General features: G+C 57.4%; 1 protein-coding gene across 3 annotated transcripts in view; it reads right to left on the bottom strand.

Moving 5' to 3' along the window:
• Nucleotides 1-16151, bottom strand: part of CUEDC1 (CUE domain containing 1) — a 48120-nt gene that overhangs the window by 16351 nt on the left and 15618 nt on the right. For all 3 annotated transcript variants that reach the window (XM_035026762.1, XM_035026765.1, XM_035026763.1), the window contains exons 2-3: nucleotides 13977-14073; nucleotides 3936-4565 (exon numbers count right to left, since the gene is read on the bottom strand). In XM_035026762.1, coding sequence (XP_034882653.1) covers nucleotides 3936-4280 — 345 coding nt within the window. In that variant the 5' untranslated portion in view covers nucleotides 4281-4565; nucleotides 13977-14073. The remainder of the gene's footprint in view (nucleotides 1-3935; nucleotides 4566-13976; nucleotides 14074-16151) is intronic.

Below are 16151 nucleotides of genomic sequence, written 5' to 3'. Positions count from 1 at the left end.
AAGTCAAACAACTTGGCAAGGTAGAATAGAGTTCGTTACTCCCATTTTATAGATAAGGAAACTGAGGCCCAGGCTAAGTGACATGGCAAAGCCGTATGCTCTCTTTAGAACTGAGTCTTCAACTTGGACATGGTCTCCACAGCAAGGATCCGTCCTTCAAGCACAATGCCCACACGCCCTGGTTGGATTCTTAGGGCGGACAGTGACAAGGGGAGTACCCAGGATGCCTCTCCCTCCTGGATGATTCTCTTCATCCAGAAGCCAGATAGAGGGGCAGGGAAAAGCCAAGGGCTGGGCAAGGCCCAGAGTTCCTGCTCCGTGGACTGACCTGGATCCTTCCCCAGGGATCCACAGAGGAGTCTGGGGCAGGAGGCAGGAGGTGACCATCAACCAGGAGATCCCAGGTCGGACACACCCCAGCTGGCCTACACCTTAGCTTCCTGCTCCCTGTTCTCTGCTCCCCACTTCTGTTCCATCTCTTCCAAGACCAAAGAACACGGGAAGGGCTCAGAGGCTGTCAGTGGGCCCCAGAGTCCCCAGGCCCTGCATCTTAACCCCGAGTGAGTTTGCAGAAGTCACGCTAAACAGCTTCTGCAAGCCTGGGCGGGGCCGGGCGGCACTGGCACTTGTCCGCCCTGAGCCCACCCCGCCCGGGCACCCAGGGTCTCACAGGGACACGCTGGCAGGTGGGCAGGTGGGCAGCACACACACAAGTGCGTACATGCTCTCACACACACGGCCACACTTTGTGCATACACAGCCAGCCCAACCCGAGGAGGCCTCCCGCCCTGGAATGCACGAACGTTCTTTCCTTTCAGGCGGAAAGTATTTAAACAGATGCTTTTGCAGAAAAAGAAGAACGTAGCTGCTTTGTGGGCCACTGCTCTGCTTAGCCCAAATGTCCACAAGAAAAAAAAGAAAGAGAGGGAGAGAGAGGGAACACTGCAAGCTCCAGTCTAGCTCACTGGGGAACGTCGGGTGCCTGGCACAGGACAGGGGCTCAGCAACTGCCTGGCGCACCCAGAGAACAGTGTTGCTTCTGCTCCCAGCCCGCACTCCCTGTCCCTCAGACCCTGCTGCTCTGAGGGACAGGGTTCCCGACTGGGGCCTTGAGGCCAACTTCTCCTTCAGGGGCTGGTGTGAGGGACACGGGTGAGGAGGGGAGAGCTGTTTCCTGGGTGAGGAGGGGAGAGTTGGATTCTTAGGACGAAGGAAGCTGCTTGAGGTTTCCTAGGCCACGGCCTGTAGCCTCCCGCCTCCAGACTCAGGGAGATCAGGCCTCTGTGCAGCTGCCCCAGGAGGCCCCCCTCCCCTCACGGCCACTCCTGCTCCTCAGAGCAGCCTCCTGGGCTGCAAGAACCAGACGTTCATCAGAAGCTCCTGGAGCAGAATGAGGAACCGCCAAGGAGGCAGGCAGCGGGCCAGGCACGCTCCAGAAAGGCTGATCCCGAGCCTCCAGGGAGAGTAACCCCAGCCGTGTTCCTGGCCCCCCTCGGCCTCTCTCCCCACAACCCCGCCAGCCACACTGAGGTTGTTCTTTGGGCTGTAAGGGCGCTGAAGTCTTCGGCTCTGTGGCCCTGCGGCTTCACTCAGCGTGGGTGATGGATGCCTGCCAGGTGCTCCGGGGACCAGGGTCCAGGCCACTGATCTGACAGGAGCTGTTTCTCTGTGGCAAGGATGCCCCTTGGGCCAGCCCGCCATCCATCAGCCGCCAGCGAGGGGCTTTTTCCAGTCAGCCGTTAGTGTCATTCCAGCTGCTCATAAATCTTCTGAAGCACTTCCCGCTGCCTCAGGAACTGCCTGCCGATGCGCCAGGCAGAGCCCCAAAGGTGGGCGTCTGGGGCAATAGCCACGGAGGGATGCTGAGAAGGGGCTCGATTTGGAAAGCAAGAGTCTCAGAAAAACAGGAGCACGCCCAGTGCAGGCCTATCAAGGGGATGGTGAAGACCCGTGGAGATTCACAGGCCCACGGGTGCCGTGGACAAAGGAGGAAAGATTATTCTACCCTACCTGCCAGACTGCAGAATCAATGAGACCGCAGAAAGGGTCAGAATATGCAGAATACTTTCCTTCCAGCTCACACTTAAAGGATGTATTTGCCCCTCTCTCTGTCAAATAAATAAATAAATTTTTTTAAAAAAGGGGGGGTGCCTGGATGGCTCAGCTGGTTAAGCATCTGCCTTCGGCTCAGGTCATGATCCTAGGGTCCTGGGATCGAGCCCCACATCGGGCTCCCTGCTCAGCAGAGTCTGCTTCTCCCTCTCCCTCTGCCTGCTGCTCTGCCTACTTGTGCTCTCTCTCTCTCTCTCTCTGTCAAATAAATTAATTAATTTAAAAAAAAGGATGTATTTGCAAAGACACACTCACACACACACTCTCACACACACTCACACACACTCACCCCTCCTTCCCACAGAGAGGATCTGGGTTTTCTGAGACCCCTTCCACTGGCTAATCCAGGCCGTTCGAAGGAGCGGTCTCCCAAAGAAAGAGACTAAAGAAATCTGTGCAAAGACCGGAACAGCACTTATTCACTCAGTGAGCGTTCCCTGGGTGCCTGTTATGTGCCAGGACTGTCCTGGGTGCTACAGGTGACACGGGGAGGAGGCAGATGTCATCGCCCACGGAGCTTCTCCTCCACCTGGAGTGAGAAATCGCAGGCAGCACCAACTAAAGGAAGAAGGGCCAGCGGCCTCGCCCTGCAGAAGGACTCGGGCTGACAGGGTCCTAGATGCCGGCAGGGCGGTGTGGACCAGGAATCTGAGGGCATATCTGGGCCTAGGTTTTCTCTGTCAACCAGGGTAATAATAATAATAATGCCGCCTCACAAAGCGCATGAGGACTGCAAGGATGGATACATCTGAAGCCTGTAGGATGGTGCCTAGCACAGGATGGGACTCAGCGAAGAGCAGAGTTAAATGCCATCTGCTGGGCCCTTCCGTCCTGTCCCTGGCCACGTGTCCCACCACATGTACCTTCTCGCTGCCCTGCAGGCAGTGACCCGATCACAGAAAGACTCTGTGCGCCCCTTCTGCACCCAGCACAGCAGGTCCTGCGGAGACCGGGGGTCACACATTTACTGGAGGGGCCAGGTGGGCCCTGAGGCAGCAGGGTGGTCCCTTCTCCCCCAGTGACCTCGCTGAGAATGGAGGGAACTGCTCGGGCACTGCCTGCTGCCGCCTCCATCATGCCTTGGTCAGAGGAATTGAACTAGTATGTCGGAGGTCCCTCCTCTTTGGTGGCTCCCCATGCTCTCTCTCCGCGGCCTGGCCTTCTCAGCTCCCGGTCTCTGCCACTCCAGAGGTCCTGACAGATGGTCCCGCTGCGGGCTCCCTAAGTGACCCGTGCTCTGTCTCACCTCTGAGCCTTTGCAGGAGCGCTTCCCTCCGCCTGCACACCCTGTCCCTCACTCCCCACTCTTTCTTTGGGCCTCAACTTGGCTATCCCTTTCTCTGGGAAGCCATCCTCCTCTCCTGCTCCCACTTCTCCCACCATAAGCATTTATCGCTCTCCCAGCTCCCACTGCCTGAGTCTTGTGAGCTCTGCGCCCGCAGAAACCCGGTCTGACTTGGCCACGGTGGACACCCAGAAGTGCAAAAGGAGCCTTTCCAGGAAAACACAGGCTAGAGGGCCCCAGCCTGGAACTGGACTTCAGTAGGTTGGAGTAGGGCCCGAGTGTCTGCATTTTTAACAAGCTCCTCAATTCTGATGGCCCCTGAGCGGGGTCTAGTGCCATGCCTGGCACACCACCCAGTAGGTGCGCCGTGTTTGTTGAATGACCGCATGACTTCTGCCCATAAAAGGCCACTGACCGGCTTGGGTACGGGGTTCCTACGAGAAAGGGGCTACCGGCAGTTAGAAGTCAGACAGGTCTAACGACCCAAGTCCTCTAAGAGGTTCAATCAGCGGTGAATGATGGGGGGGCGCGCCCCTACCTCCGGGGGGATGCTGTCCTCCGAGTCGGAGCTGTCCTCATAGACGCTGCCGCCTCCGCCCTCCAGGTTCATCTGCAGCAGCTGGTCGATGGTGGCGTCCACGGCGCCGCTGTTGGCGCGCAGCACGCACTCGATGATGTCGTAATCCATGCTGGGGAACATGGTCTTGAAGTCGTCCATGGCCTGGTTGAACTCGAGGCGGCGCACCTGGCGGGCGGGCCGGCTGTTGTTGAGCTCCTGCGAGGCGGCCCCCGCCCCGGCCCCGGCCCCGGCCCCGCGCGCCCCCGCCGCGCCGCCCCCGCCGCCGCCCCCGCCGCCGCTGCTCCGGCGGAACAGGCTGGTCATCTTGCCGAGCCGCTGGGGGAGAATGCTTGCGGCCGGCGCCGAGCCCCTGCCCCCGGATGCCTGCGCCGTGGCCGCTCGCTCGGTGGGCTCGGGAGACTCCCTGCCGCGGCTCCCGCTCCCCTGGGCGGCCAGGCGGGGGCGGGGCGCGCGGGGTCGCCGGGTCGGGAGGCTAGGGCGCGGGGCCACCGGCGGCCCTCGGGGAGCGGCCCTCGCGGGGCGGCGGCATCCGGGCCTGGGCCTCTGGTCATCCACACCCCCGGGGCATCCTGGGGCCGGCGGTCCCACCTGAAACAGAGGGAGGCAGAGTCAGGGGCGGGATGCCAGGGGCATTAGAGAACCCGAATGCACGGGACAACCGCTTCTTTGTGCTTTCTCTCCAGCTGCGACAGTCAAACGGCCAGGGTTCTGTGCTGGCACAGGACTGCTACCTGCTAGCCAGGGCTTACTCGGGGCCGGGTCCTCGGTGAGCTGGGTGGGCTGACTCCTGACACCGCTATGAGGTAGATGCTAGTATCCCCATTTCGCAGGTGGGAAAACTGAGGCATAGATGTGGAGGAATTAGGATTTGAACCCAGCACTATGGCCACTGGTCTCAGCCACTACTCCTACTGCCCAGGAGCCCTGACGACCTGAGGCAGGAGGGGCTCTGTACAGGCCCCAGCCTGCCCTCTAGTCTCCAGCCCACCCCAGTCTCTGCTTCCCACATCACCGTCCCAACTTGGTGACGCCAACATCATGGCCTCCAATTTGTGGAGAGTGCCATTAAATCTGCGACAGAAAACTGTCCAGCCCGCTCACAACCAAGCACGTAAATCACTGCCAAGGTCACATTTTGTTAGTGCAGTCAACTGAGAGTTGAATATGTCTAAAAACCTCAAATTCTGACTTTCTCCTGCTTATCCCAAAATTAGTAATTTTGTTAATTGTAGAAAAGTGGCAGCTTTAAGGGACCGTTCCATCAAAGGATGTTTCCGAAGTTCCTAAGTTTGACACAATAGGTGCAAAGCTATTTTCCCTTTTCTAGGACTTGGGGTTATCATCTTAACAGCTGACACAGAAACATCCGTGTGAGCAAATCAGCATGATGCTCTTGCTTGCCGTGATCTCAGCCGTCAAACAGCTGATGGTGTAAGAACGAGAGCAGAGGAGTGTGGAAGGTGCTGTAGATGGGCTCTCACTCACCCCAGGGTCAGAAGATCCAGCACTACCATTGATTCCCTCTGTCTCTTTCGGTCAGTCCCTGCCCAGGTCGAATGAGACCGCATATTGTTCCCCAGGGCCACCAGGCTGAGATTCTAACCTCCTTCAAACCTCTGACTCCTTAGATGGATGTGGAAATTGCCCAGGGCTCCTGTTCTGGGGCTTGTTGGGTGGGCGTCTGCCCAGTCCCAGAAAGGTGGGCTATATCGAAGAATGGAAAACCAGGGGCGCCTGGGTGGCTTAGTGGGTTAAGCAAACGTCTGACTTCAGCTCAGGTCATGATTTTGGGGTCCTTCAATTGAGGCCTATTGGGCTCTCAGTGGGGAGAAGCAGACTCCGTGCCAAGCTGGGGCGTCTCCTCCGCTCGGCAGGGAAGTGCCCCTATCCCCGCTTGTTCTCACTCTCTCTCTCAAATAAATAAATAGATAAAATATTTTTTAAAAAAAGAATGGAAAATTAGAAGCACTTGGGCCCCATGCAGCCTCTGGACACTGATGTAACAGAACTACAATCCCTCCCAGCTTCTGGAAAATACCTATTAACACTCTGGTTTATCTGTCTACATCTAGATACTTTCTCTATGCATCCACTACCGTATGTATGCATTTTTTTACGGAAATTCTATGCAACTTGTTTTTCCACTTAATAATTTATTGTAGCCATCTTCTTACGTCAGAACATATAGATCTACTGCACCATTTTTAATGCCTGAGTAGTATTCTGTTGACTGGGTGAAGCATGATTCATTATCCAACTCCTTCCACCCCCCTGTCTTCCCAAACGAGCAACTCACAGCCCAGCGAAGCCAAAGCCATTTTACAAGGAGACATAGAGGGGTGACCTCAAATGGTCAGTCCAAGAACTGTGATGAAAATGAGCACAGGAAGGTAGCCAAGTATGACACGGCGTTCCACAGCCGGCTTTAGACACCCCACCCCCCACGTCCACACCCCTCCACCACCCCTGCCACATCAGAAGGTCAGAGGATGCTCTGATTCTGCCGGAACTCTACCGTAGAGCCGCCGCCTTTGTCCCGGGCTCCGGAAACCTGCGCTGCGGCCTCTGACAAAGACCTCGGGGGCACGAGGCCCCAGAAGCCAGGGCCCCGGCTGCCATCTGCTACGCTGATATCATCATATATACAGGTCAGTGCCTTGTGCTAACTAACACCCTCTCTGGAGTAAAGCCACCTTCTCGCTGCCCCGCAAATAATTTATTAAGAGATAGAGGGATTTGGCTCTCACTTTGCCAAGGGCAGACCCATGGGGAGTGAAGCCAGCACCTGACCCCCCTTCTTCCGGATGAAGAAGGAAGATGATGGGGTCCAGATTGCCCCCATTAGCAGGCCCCTGGATCGGCCCCTCGGGCTGTGAGTGTCAGGAAGGTCCCGAGGGGCATCCCCACCCCCTGCCGTTTACGGGAAGCGCAGGGGTTCAGAGCCAGGCTGCCTTCCCTGCTCTGCCCCTCCGCAGCTGTGGGACTTCGGAGGAGTGTCCTCCCCTCTCTGGGCCCAGTACCCTCACCTGTACTTATGGGACTTCGATGAGGATGAAACAAGATCATCCCCCACGCAGTGCCTGGAACATGGCGAGCTACCTGACTGGCGTTGTCGCCGCCCCAGAAGGCTGGCGAAGAGCCAGGAGCAGTTGGCACACCGGCCAAACTCTTCCCCAGAGTGGCTGGGGTGGGCGAGTCCTCCAGGCCTTAGAAGAAGTACTGATCCTCGAAGCCCCAGGGGAGGCTGGCTGGCCTGGGCAGCTGGAGACACCACAGGTCAGGCCACCTCCTCTTCCATTTACCCCAGGTGCGAAGCCTGGAAAAACAGCCTGTCCTGTGCGCACCATGATATGGCATGGCTGACAACTCTGGGCCAGCCCCACAGCCTGCTCCGCACGTCAGACGAAGGCGCTGACGCCCAGGACCTGTCAGAATGGCTCAAAGACATATGGCCCGTGGTGGCCAAGCCTAGACTTTCCCATCGCAGCTCGTCCTGTGGATGAGGAGCGAGTGGCTCAGAAACGCTAATGGGAAGTGCGGGGAAGCAGAAATACCATCTCCACAGGACTCCGCAAGAACGCCCAGACCCCAAGGCCAAGCTGCCTACAATTAGCACCAGGTGGGGCGACACAGGCCCCCCCACCCCCACCCCGTGAGGGCCATCCCTCGCTAAGCTCAAGTGCAGAGTGTGAGGCCAGGGCTGAGGTGGGCCAGCACGGCTGGGAGCAGGGAGGAGGGCTGTCCTCGGGGCAGTGTCGTCCATGCCAGGCTGCCTTTTGCAACCAGCATGGCTCAGATGAAAAGCAATTTAAAACACATGGAAGAATTAAGGCAGGCGACTTCGGTTCACAAGCTTGTGCCAGGCGCTTTCACATTCAATCCTTATTACAACTCCAGGGATAGACGCTATCGTCTCCATGTCATAGCTATGGAAACCAGTTCAGAGAAGTCAGGTAACCTGCACAAAGTCACACAGCCAGTACGTAGAGAGGCCAGAATTAGGAACCCAACTCCTAGGAGCCAAAAGTGCCCAGTCAGGCTTGGAGGGCTAGGAGCCAAGGAGCCTCAGAAATGCAGCCACGTGTGGCCTGGGCTTAGAAGACTGGGCACAGCCTGGCTGACATTCCAGCAGAGGGGATGTGACCTAGACAGCACTGGGGGAGGGGTGTCTGTTGGCCAGGCCCCAGAGCCGGCTCTGTGACCTTGGGGAAACCGCTCCACCTCTCTGAACCCCAGCTGCCCGGTGCTGGCAGGACAACAGAGGGAGATAACCCCTGACCCACTTCTGAAAAAGGAAGTGAATGAAACCCGTTGAGCCTGTTAGCTGTCTTGGTCTTGGAGGCCGACTCCGCAGCTCTCCCAAACTCTGTGCTGTGAGTGACCTGGGGACTCGGAAGCAGAAATTCCACACCTGTCCACCCCCAGGTCCCAGGGATCCCAGCCTTCTGCTTCCCCATGAAGGAATCCGGGCCCGGGAGGACGGGCACAGCAGCCTGCCAGTCCTCACTCCAAGTGTGAGGAGACCGCCAAGGCCTGAGTCACTCCTGGCCTGGCCCAGGGAGGTGGGCCAACTGCCCGAGTTCTGTTCTCCTGACCTTGCCCAAGGTCAGTCCAGCCAGTCTACTGCAGGACCAGGTAGGGTCCACCCGGGAGATGTGAGAGCCTGGGAGCCAGAGTCCTGGGCTGCCCTTCTGACTGGGCCCAGTAAAGCCCAGTAAGGCTGTGTGACTTGGAGAAATCACTTCGCTTCTCTGAGCCTCAGCTTCCTCGTTTGTAAGAACAGGTGTAATACCACCTACAAGGGATGTTGTGATGGAACTTATTTTTATTTTTATTTTTTTTTAATTTGAGAGAGAGAGAATGAGAGACAGAGAGCATGAGAGGGAGGAGGGTCAGAGGGAGAAGCAGGCTCCCCGCCGAGCAGGGAGCCCGATGCGGGACTCGATCCCGGGACTCCAGGATCATGACCTGAGCCGAAGGCAGTCGCTTAACCAACTGAGCCACCCAGGCGCCCTGTGATGGAACTTATATGGGGGCCCGGAGCTAGTAAGCACCCGAGGAAACAGGTTGGTGTGGCCTTAGGCACAGGCCTTGGCCCTTGGCTACCCTCACAGCCTGAACGATCTTATCCAGTCTGCTTTAAATACCATCTACACGCTGAATAACAGGCTCCCAAATTTCTCTTGCCCTGAGGCCTCCGGGGAACACGCCCTTCAACTCTACAGTTGCTCCGCTGAGGCTGCCCCCTCTTGGATGTCCAAGAGCAGCTCTGACATACTGGGTCATCCGACTTCGTGGTTCCTTCCAAACCCACCCTGCTCCTCCCACCTTCCTCATCTCTGTGAACGGCAGCTCCACGTGACTCAGGCCCAAAGCTCAGGCGTCTCCTTGAGTGCTCGAATTCTCTTACACCCACACCCAGTGGCAGCAAATCCCATTTTTCCTATCTTCAAAACCATCCCAGAACCCGGCCGCCCCTCACCACCTCCCCTGCTACCGCTCGGCCTGTCTGTGTCCCCCAGCCTTCCTACAGAAAATTCACCGTGGCGGTCTCGTCATTCCTCTGGTCCAACCCCTACCTTCCCCCCCCCCCCCGCCGGCCCCCCCCCCCCCCCGCCTGCCCCCGTGGCTCCTCATGTCCTCAGAACACAACCTAGAGCCTTACTGTGGTCTGCCAGGCCCCACACCGTCCTGCCTGGGCCACCTGCCTTTGCCGTCAAACCTCACTCTGTCCCCTCCCCTCACTCTCCCTGGGCATCCTGGATCCTTGCTCATCCACTTGCAAGCCATGCGCGCGCCCATCCAGGGGCCTCCATCTCCTCCCAGATATGGACATGCTGCCTCCCTCCCTTCCTTCGGGCCCCTACTCAAGCATAATCTTATCAAGCACCAGCCCTACCTGCCACGTTCCCTCACCTCCTGCCCTGCTTTGTTCTCCTTAGGGAACAGACCACATGAGAGATTATTATATATTTCCTTGTTGTTGACCATCTCCGCCACTGAGAGGTAAGCTCCACGAGGCCAGGCCCAAGCTTTATTCACTGTGCTGAGTACAGCACCTTCACAGTGCCTGGCACTGACAATGGAGATTTGTTAGGGGGATAAAGAAGGGAAAGGAAGAGGCAAGAGCACCATGAAAGGGAAGCTCCCTTCCCTTCCTCCTCTGGCTCATAGCAAGGCGGGCGGTAGCCCTTAGTTTCCAAAGCCCTTTCTCCTCTATGGTCTCACTTAGTCCTCATGAAAAAGCTATCGTTTCTATAGGGGCATGCATTATTACCCCACTTCACAGATGAAACAACTGAGGCCAAGGCAGTCAGTGCCATGGTTAAGGTCCTGGGAGCCTCCTGCTGCCCAGCCTGAGGGCCTCCTCCCTTGCGAGGCACAAAACGCCGATGGCAGGATGGTCCCCTCGCCAAGTCAGCATCAGCTCCAGGGGACAGGAAATCAACTCCCTCCAATATCTGACTTAACACTCCTCCTGCCACCCCAACCCTGAAAGGTAGGGGTAGAACAGAAGGCCTCAAGAAGAGACAGAGTTAGGAGGCCAGAGGTCCCAAATTGCCGGCACTTCCCTTTCCCCGGCACTTCCCTTTCCCCAACCCTCTCTCGTCTAGAAGGAGGAGGGACTGCCCAAGGCCAGCTCTGTCTCGGCACACCTCTGGCTCCCTCCTCTGAAAATCCCCCAAGGACAAGCCACACACCGGAGCTTGTGATCAGTCCGTAATTGCTGTGATCCCGCCCTGCAGAGGGGACTCACTGTCCCTTCTCACCTCAGGTCTGGGCCCAGCCCAGTGGCACCACCAAGCCAGGCCACTAGGTGGTGTCCCAGGGCTCAGGTCCCTGCTGGTCCCAGGGAAAGGGCAGGCGAAGCAGCTTCCCTCCGAGAACCCAAGAATCTGCCCCACCCCCACCTCGGACTAAAAAGGAGAGGAACCCCAGCAGCCCAGGGGTCTCAGAACCCAAGACTGGAAGGGTCTCAGAAGGACTTATTGTCCAAGTGGGAAACACAAGGCCCACACGTGCCACCAAGTTCTAGTCCCCGGCCTTGGCGGACGCGGGGATCTCTGCAGGTGTTACCCCTGTCCTGTGGAGCCCACAGAGCCCGTTAGCGGATGATTGGAATGGGCAAGCTACATGCACCCTGCTCCCCAGCCCTTTCCCTCCCGTATGAGAAGGCGACCGCCCGGCTTGCTTCGTCTCATCAGGAATCCGGCTGCAAAAGCCAGCGGGGCCAGAATGAGGCCATATGGCCCCTGGGACGCTTGTGTCGCCATGGCTAAGTCCTGGGCAAACCTCAGGTGGGTAGTGGCAGCGCTAACGGGGAGGCTGCCGGGCCAAGGGCAGCTGCATCCTTGTCCAGTTGTCACCTCAGTCGCCATGGGGGCAGGGCGCAGGGAGGCCGGCTGAGCCGCTGGGCTTCTGAGCTGGCGAGGCCGCAAAAAGGGGGAGAAGGGAAGGTGGGGGCCCCAGAGACAGAGGCCCTGGGGAGTCTGCGCGGGGGGGGGGGGGGGGGGGGCGGGGGCTCGAGCGGCCGGGGGGGGGGGGGCGGCGCCGACAGAGGCTCCTTGTCCTTCTGCCCCTGCACAGGCCTGTTCTCTTCCCAAGCTATTCATGTCGCCGCAGCTTCAAAAGCCAGGTGACCTTTAAATGCCGAGCCTCCTGCTCCTGCCCAAGGCGCGGAAAAGGCTTAATGGAAAACTCAACCGGCCACAGCTGCTGGGGTGACGGCGACAAGGCCAGCCTCATTCTGAGGGCACCGGGCTGCCGGGCAGCCACACCTGTGCCCACCTCTGGGGGCACGATGGGCACAGCTGGCGGGGAAAGGAGGCCTGGCCGGGCCTGAGAGGAGCAGGAGGAAGAGGGGGAGACACAGTCTCAGCCCTGCCGTGTCCTGCTGTGTGACCTTGGGTTGCCCACTTAACCTCTCTGGGCCGTACCCCATCATTTAGTCCAATCTAAGCCTGGGGCAGAACAAAAGTCCCCCTTCCCAGAAAAAAAAAAAATCTTTAAAAAATCTGTAGAAGAAAAAACAAGGAAAAGAAAGACATTTGCTTTCCTAATTTTTCTCTCTCTTTGCCTCGACGTCCAAGGCCAGGTGTGTAGGCAACGGGAGCTCTACGGTAGGGCCTAGGGCAAGAGGTCTCGAAGGAAGTTAATAAGGTTCCTCATTCCAGTTGAAAACGTCTAAGATGAAGCTCCTCGAACATGAGTAACGTGGCATTCGTTTGGCCCCTCTTGGTAGGATATTGGTGATAGTGGTAATAACCTAACCCTGTTGCCCGCTTCTTTCCGAGCCAACCCTATTCCAGTGCCTTCTGCATGTTAACTCTTCTCATCCTCTCGTTGCAGCCCTGCAAGGGGCGTACTGTCACTGCGATTTCTACTTTGTGGATAGAAAAATGAAGCACAGAAGAGTCCAGGGACTTGTGCAGGTCACACAGCTAAGTGGCCAAGGGAGGTCTGACTCCAGAATGGACGCTGTAAATCCATCCAGCTCCACCAACTCTCTGTGTTCCTCGAGCTGTGCACAGAGCCAGGCACGTGGCAAGAACTCAGGTAACCGTGTATTGAATTGAGTCCTCCACGGGGCACAGCTGCCCTGGGGGAGGCTGGGGGTGCGTGGGGCCCGTGTTGGGGGAGCAAGGGAAGAGGAAGGAGAAGTTTGCGGGCAAAGCCTCATCCTGAAGGAGGGACCATGGCAGTTTCCTTACAAAAACCTTTTCCCCACCCCACGAAGGCTGTTTAGTTGCCTGGACGACCAACTGTTTTCCACTTTGACCTGAGCCTCTTCGAAACTATTTCCACAACAATCCCTCTCTCCATCAACACATTCTATCAGCTCAGCCAAAACGCTCAACCCAGGAGCCTGTGAGGAGATCAAACGTCAGTGGACAGAAGGGGTGCTGCTCCCCACTGCCCTAACCCAGGGGCCGTAGCCCTGAGGAGCCCCTCTGGGCTGGCAGCAATGTATGTCTACCTGGGAGCAAGTCAGGGGCCCAGACTCAGGCAAGGGAGTCCCTGGCAGCTCAGGTGCAGGCCAGTAAAGCTGGGCTGGCTCCAGGTGTGAGCTCATGCTGGCCCGGGGCCAGCTCCTTGGGAAAGGGGGGCCAGCGGCCCCTCCCTGGGCCTCTCCTTCAGGCAGTTGGGCTGCAGGTCCCTCCAGAGGCAGGGCCTGCATGTTCTGGGGCTGAGCTCTCAAGTCTGGATAGTTCCAGATGTCTCTGGGCCCCTGGGACAGGTGCTCGGTCAATGATGCCACACACTTTAGTATCTGAGCATGCCCAGGGAATCCAGGCCAAGGAACCAAGATTAGGGAGGGGTGCTCAGGGTAAGCAGGGGAGGGTCCTGGGAACAGAAGTCCGACTCCTGCCCCCTTCCCCTCACACTAACACGTACTGTGCACCCACCCACTGATCCATGAATCCCACTTCTATGGAATTCATATAATATGTATCATGGAAGACTATACAACAGAGAACAAAAATGAGGCCTCTCTATATGTCTCTCTGCCCAAGACCTATGGCCAAGGAGAGCAATGCAAGGCAGTACTGTACTATAGTACGTTATAGTATGTGTGTGTCAGTATGTATGGAGAGAACATTCATAAGAAACTGATCCTATAGGTTTCTGCTGGAAGGAATTAGGTCATAAGAGACAGATCAGGGAAACCTTTCTCTGTAAATCTTTGTATATCTTTTAAATTTTGATTCATGTTCATTATCAATTTAAAAGTAAAATAAGCAGATAGCCTATAAAGAATAGCAAAATGAGAGCAATGCCAGTGATTTTTTAAATCTTTTTGCATGTGTATATTATCTACAACAGACATGAATCACTTTTGAATAATCATTATAGCAAACGTCTATGAGTGCTAACCATGTGCCATGTACTTTCTAAGCACTTGGCATGCATTATCTCATCCAAGCCTCAAAGTAAAGCAATTATAATACCCATTTTACAGATAAGGAAACTAAGGCCCAGAGAGTTTAAATAACTTACGTGGGGTCACACAGTCAGTGATGGAGCCAAAATGTGAATCCAAACGGTCTGGCTCCAGAGTCCATGCTCTTCTTAACCTCCTCCTTATACTGTCGCTCTAATTAAAACAAAACAAAACAAAACAAAAACTGAATGATGACAAAAAAAAGTCTTAAACAAAAAGCAAACTACAGAGCCTCTAGGCCTTTAGAACTTTTGTAATCCTCAGAGTCCCAACTCCATCCTTCCTGCCTCTACTAGTCCAACAGGCCTTCGCCAGTCCTGCTTCAGTGGGAGCCAGGCCCCACTCCTCTCCCAGTGCTCCCTCCTGCTCAGGGGCCTGCCCACCTCCTGGTGGCCTCGCAGGGGAGAATGAAGGGCCATGGGGAAGGTGGTGGCCGATGCCACATCTGTTCCAGAGGTCAGACCGCAGCGTGTGGGGTCCTCCGGGGCAGGGCAGGGCTGGGTCTGGCCAGGCAGCTCCTTGCAGAGGGGAAACCACACGTTGGTTGTGAATGGTGTGGAGTCTGGGCAGCCTCCACATGGAGGTTCCAAGTAGAGCTTTAGCTCTGGGCCAACCTCAGCTTACATTCTGATCACTACTGCTTGGGTGAGTGGAGCTTCTCTGAGTGAGTTTCCTCATCTGTAGAATGGGATACCTGTTCCTCTGAGGACGGGTTCCCCTCCAGGGGGATTCATGAGCTGGGCACACACAGGCTCCACACAGATGCCCTCAGCCTGGGGCAGCTGTTAGCAAGGCCCTAGGGCCCCACACTTCTCCGCGGCTGAGTCTAGAGCCTGGCCCAGGAGTCAGGCCTGGGGTTACGATCTTGAATCCAGCCCTGAAGGGGGACAATGTGCAGCACAAAGGCCTCCCATCAGGGGCCTCCAGGACCTCAGGCTGGGGGGCTCTGGGGCCCCTGAGTGGAGCAGGGAGCTGGGCCGACAGCCCCATTCCTGCCCATATTCTACTATGCATCCTAGCGGAGAAGGGACTGGAATATACTGGGGCCTGGGTCGCCCAGGCCTCCCACTCCTCCTGGGGGCCTGCCCTCTTGGGGAGGGGCTCCCCGCCATCCCCAGGGGTGAAGGAGCACAAGCACATAAGCCAAGTGGCCTTCTCAGAAGTGCCGGCCTCTGGCAGCTGAGGAATGCAGGCCCAGGGCTGGGGAGCAGGGCCTTGGGGAGGGGGTGGTTGGCCCTGAGCTTCGAAAGAACAGGCAGCAGCTGTGGCTGGGAGGGCCTCGGCCCTCCCCGTCTGGCAGCCAAGACCCCATCAGAAATTCCACCCCAGCAAGAAGGGCCAGCCCAGACAGCAGATGGGATTGTTTAGAGCCACTTACCAGGCCAGCTCCTTTCCCCAACTGCAGGCTGCTACCCCCTCCTCGCCCCGGCCCCTTCTCAGTCTGTACGGCAGCAGAGCCCCCCCTCCACAGCCGGGGGCGCCCCTAAGCCAGCCACCAGGCACCCCCTCCCGGCCTGAGGCCCTCCGCTGGCCACACCGCCTCACCTCCACACAGCCTCGTGCCCACCCGTGCCCTCTGGAGAGGCTAGGTTAGGACAGCAGGAAGAAATGTTCTCACTTCCAGATAATGCCTATTGCCAAAGGTCATAGAGCTCCTTGGCCTGCGATTTGATCCCAGCTGGGATTTGAACCCAGACTCCTGGGCCAGTGCTCCCTCCCCATGTGGTGCGCACACTAGCAACTCCAAAACAGCTCGTGCGTCTGTGTGTGCAACACGCACCAGCTCACTCAGACCCGTTCACTCGCAAGGCCACGGGACACAACCAACCTTCATTAGGTTTTTCCTGAACACTCCCCTCCGCCCCAGGTCCTCAGTCCATTCCTCTCTCCACCTAACTCCAAAGCTGGGTTTTTAAAATTACAGCCACGCTCTCCTCCACCCACTGACTGCACTAAGTGTGAGCCCACCGTGCGAGCCACGCCCTGCACTGGGCTGACGGCAGGGCCACGGGAGGCCCGCAGCCCTCTCTCTCTTCCCCATCCGTGCCCAGAATGGCTTTTACAGTGTCTGGGGCAGCAAAGGTGAGTTCAGGTTGACCTGACCCGCAGCAGTGCTGGCCAGAACCAGAGGCACCGCCTTCCCAGTTGCTCGCAGGATCAGCGCCTGGAATGGAGCGCAGGGAAGGGCCTCGGGCCGGCGGGGCTGCCAGCTCTGGCCCTCAAATCGGACA

The sequence above is a fragment of the Mirounga leonina genome, unplaced genomic scaffold (genome assembly GCF_011800145.1).
Source record: "Mirounga leonina isolate KUSES-001 unplaced genomic scaffold, KU_Mleo_1.0 Mir_200, whole genome shotgun sequence".
In the NCBI taxonomy this organism is placed as follows: domain Eukaryota; kingdom Metazoa; phylum Chordata; class Mammalia; order Carnivora; family Phocidae; genus Mirounga; species Mirounga leonina.
This window is presented reverse-complemented; position numbering and strand designations above follow the sequence as displayed.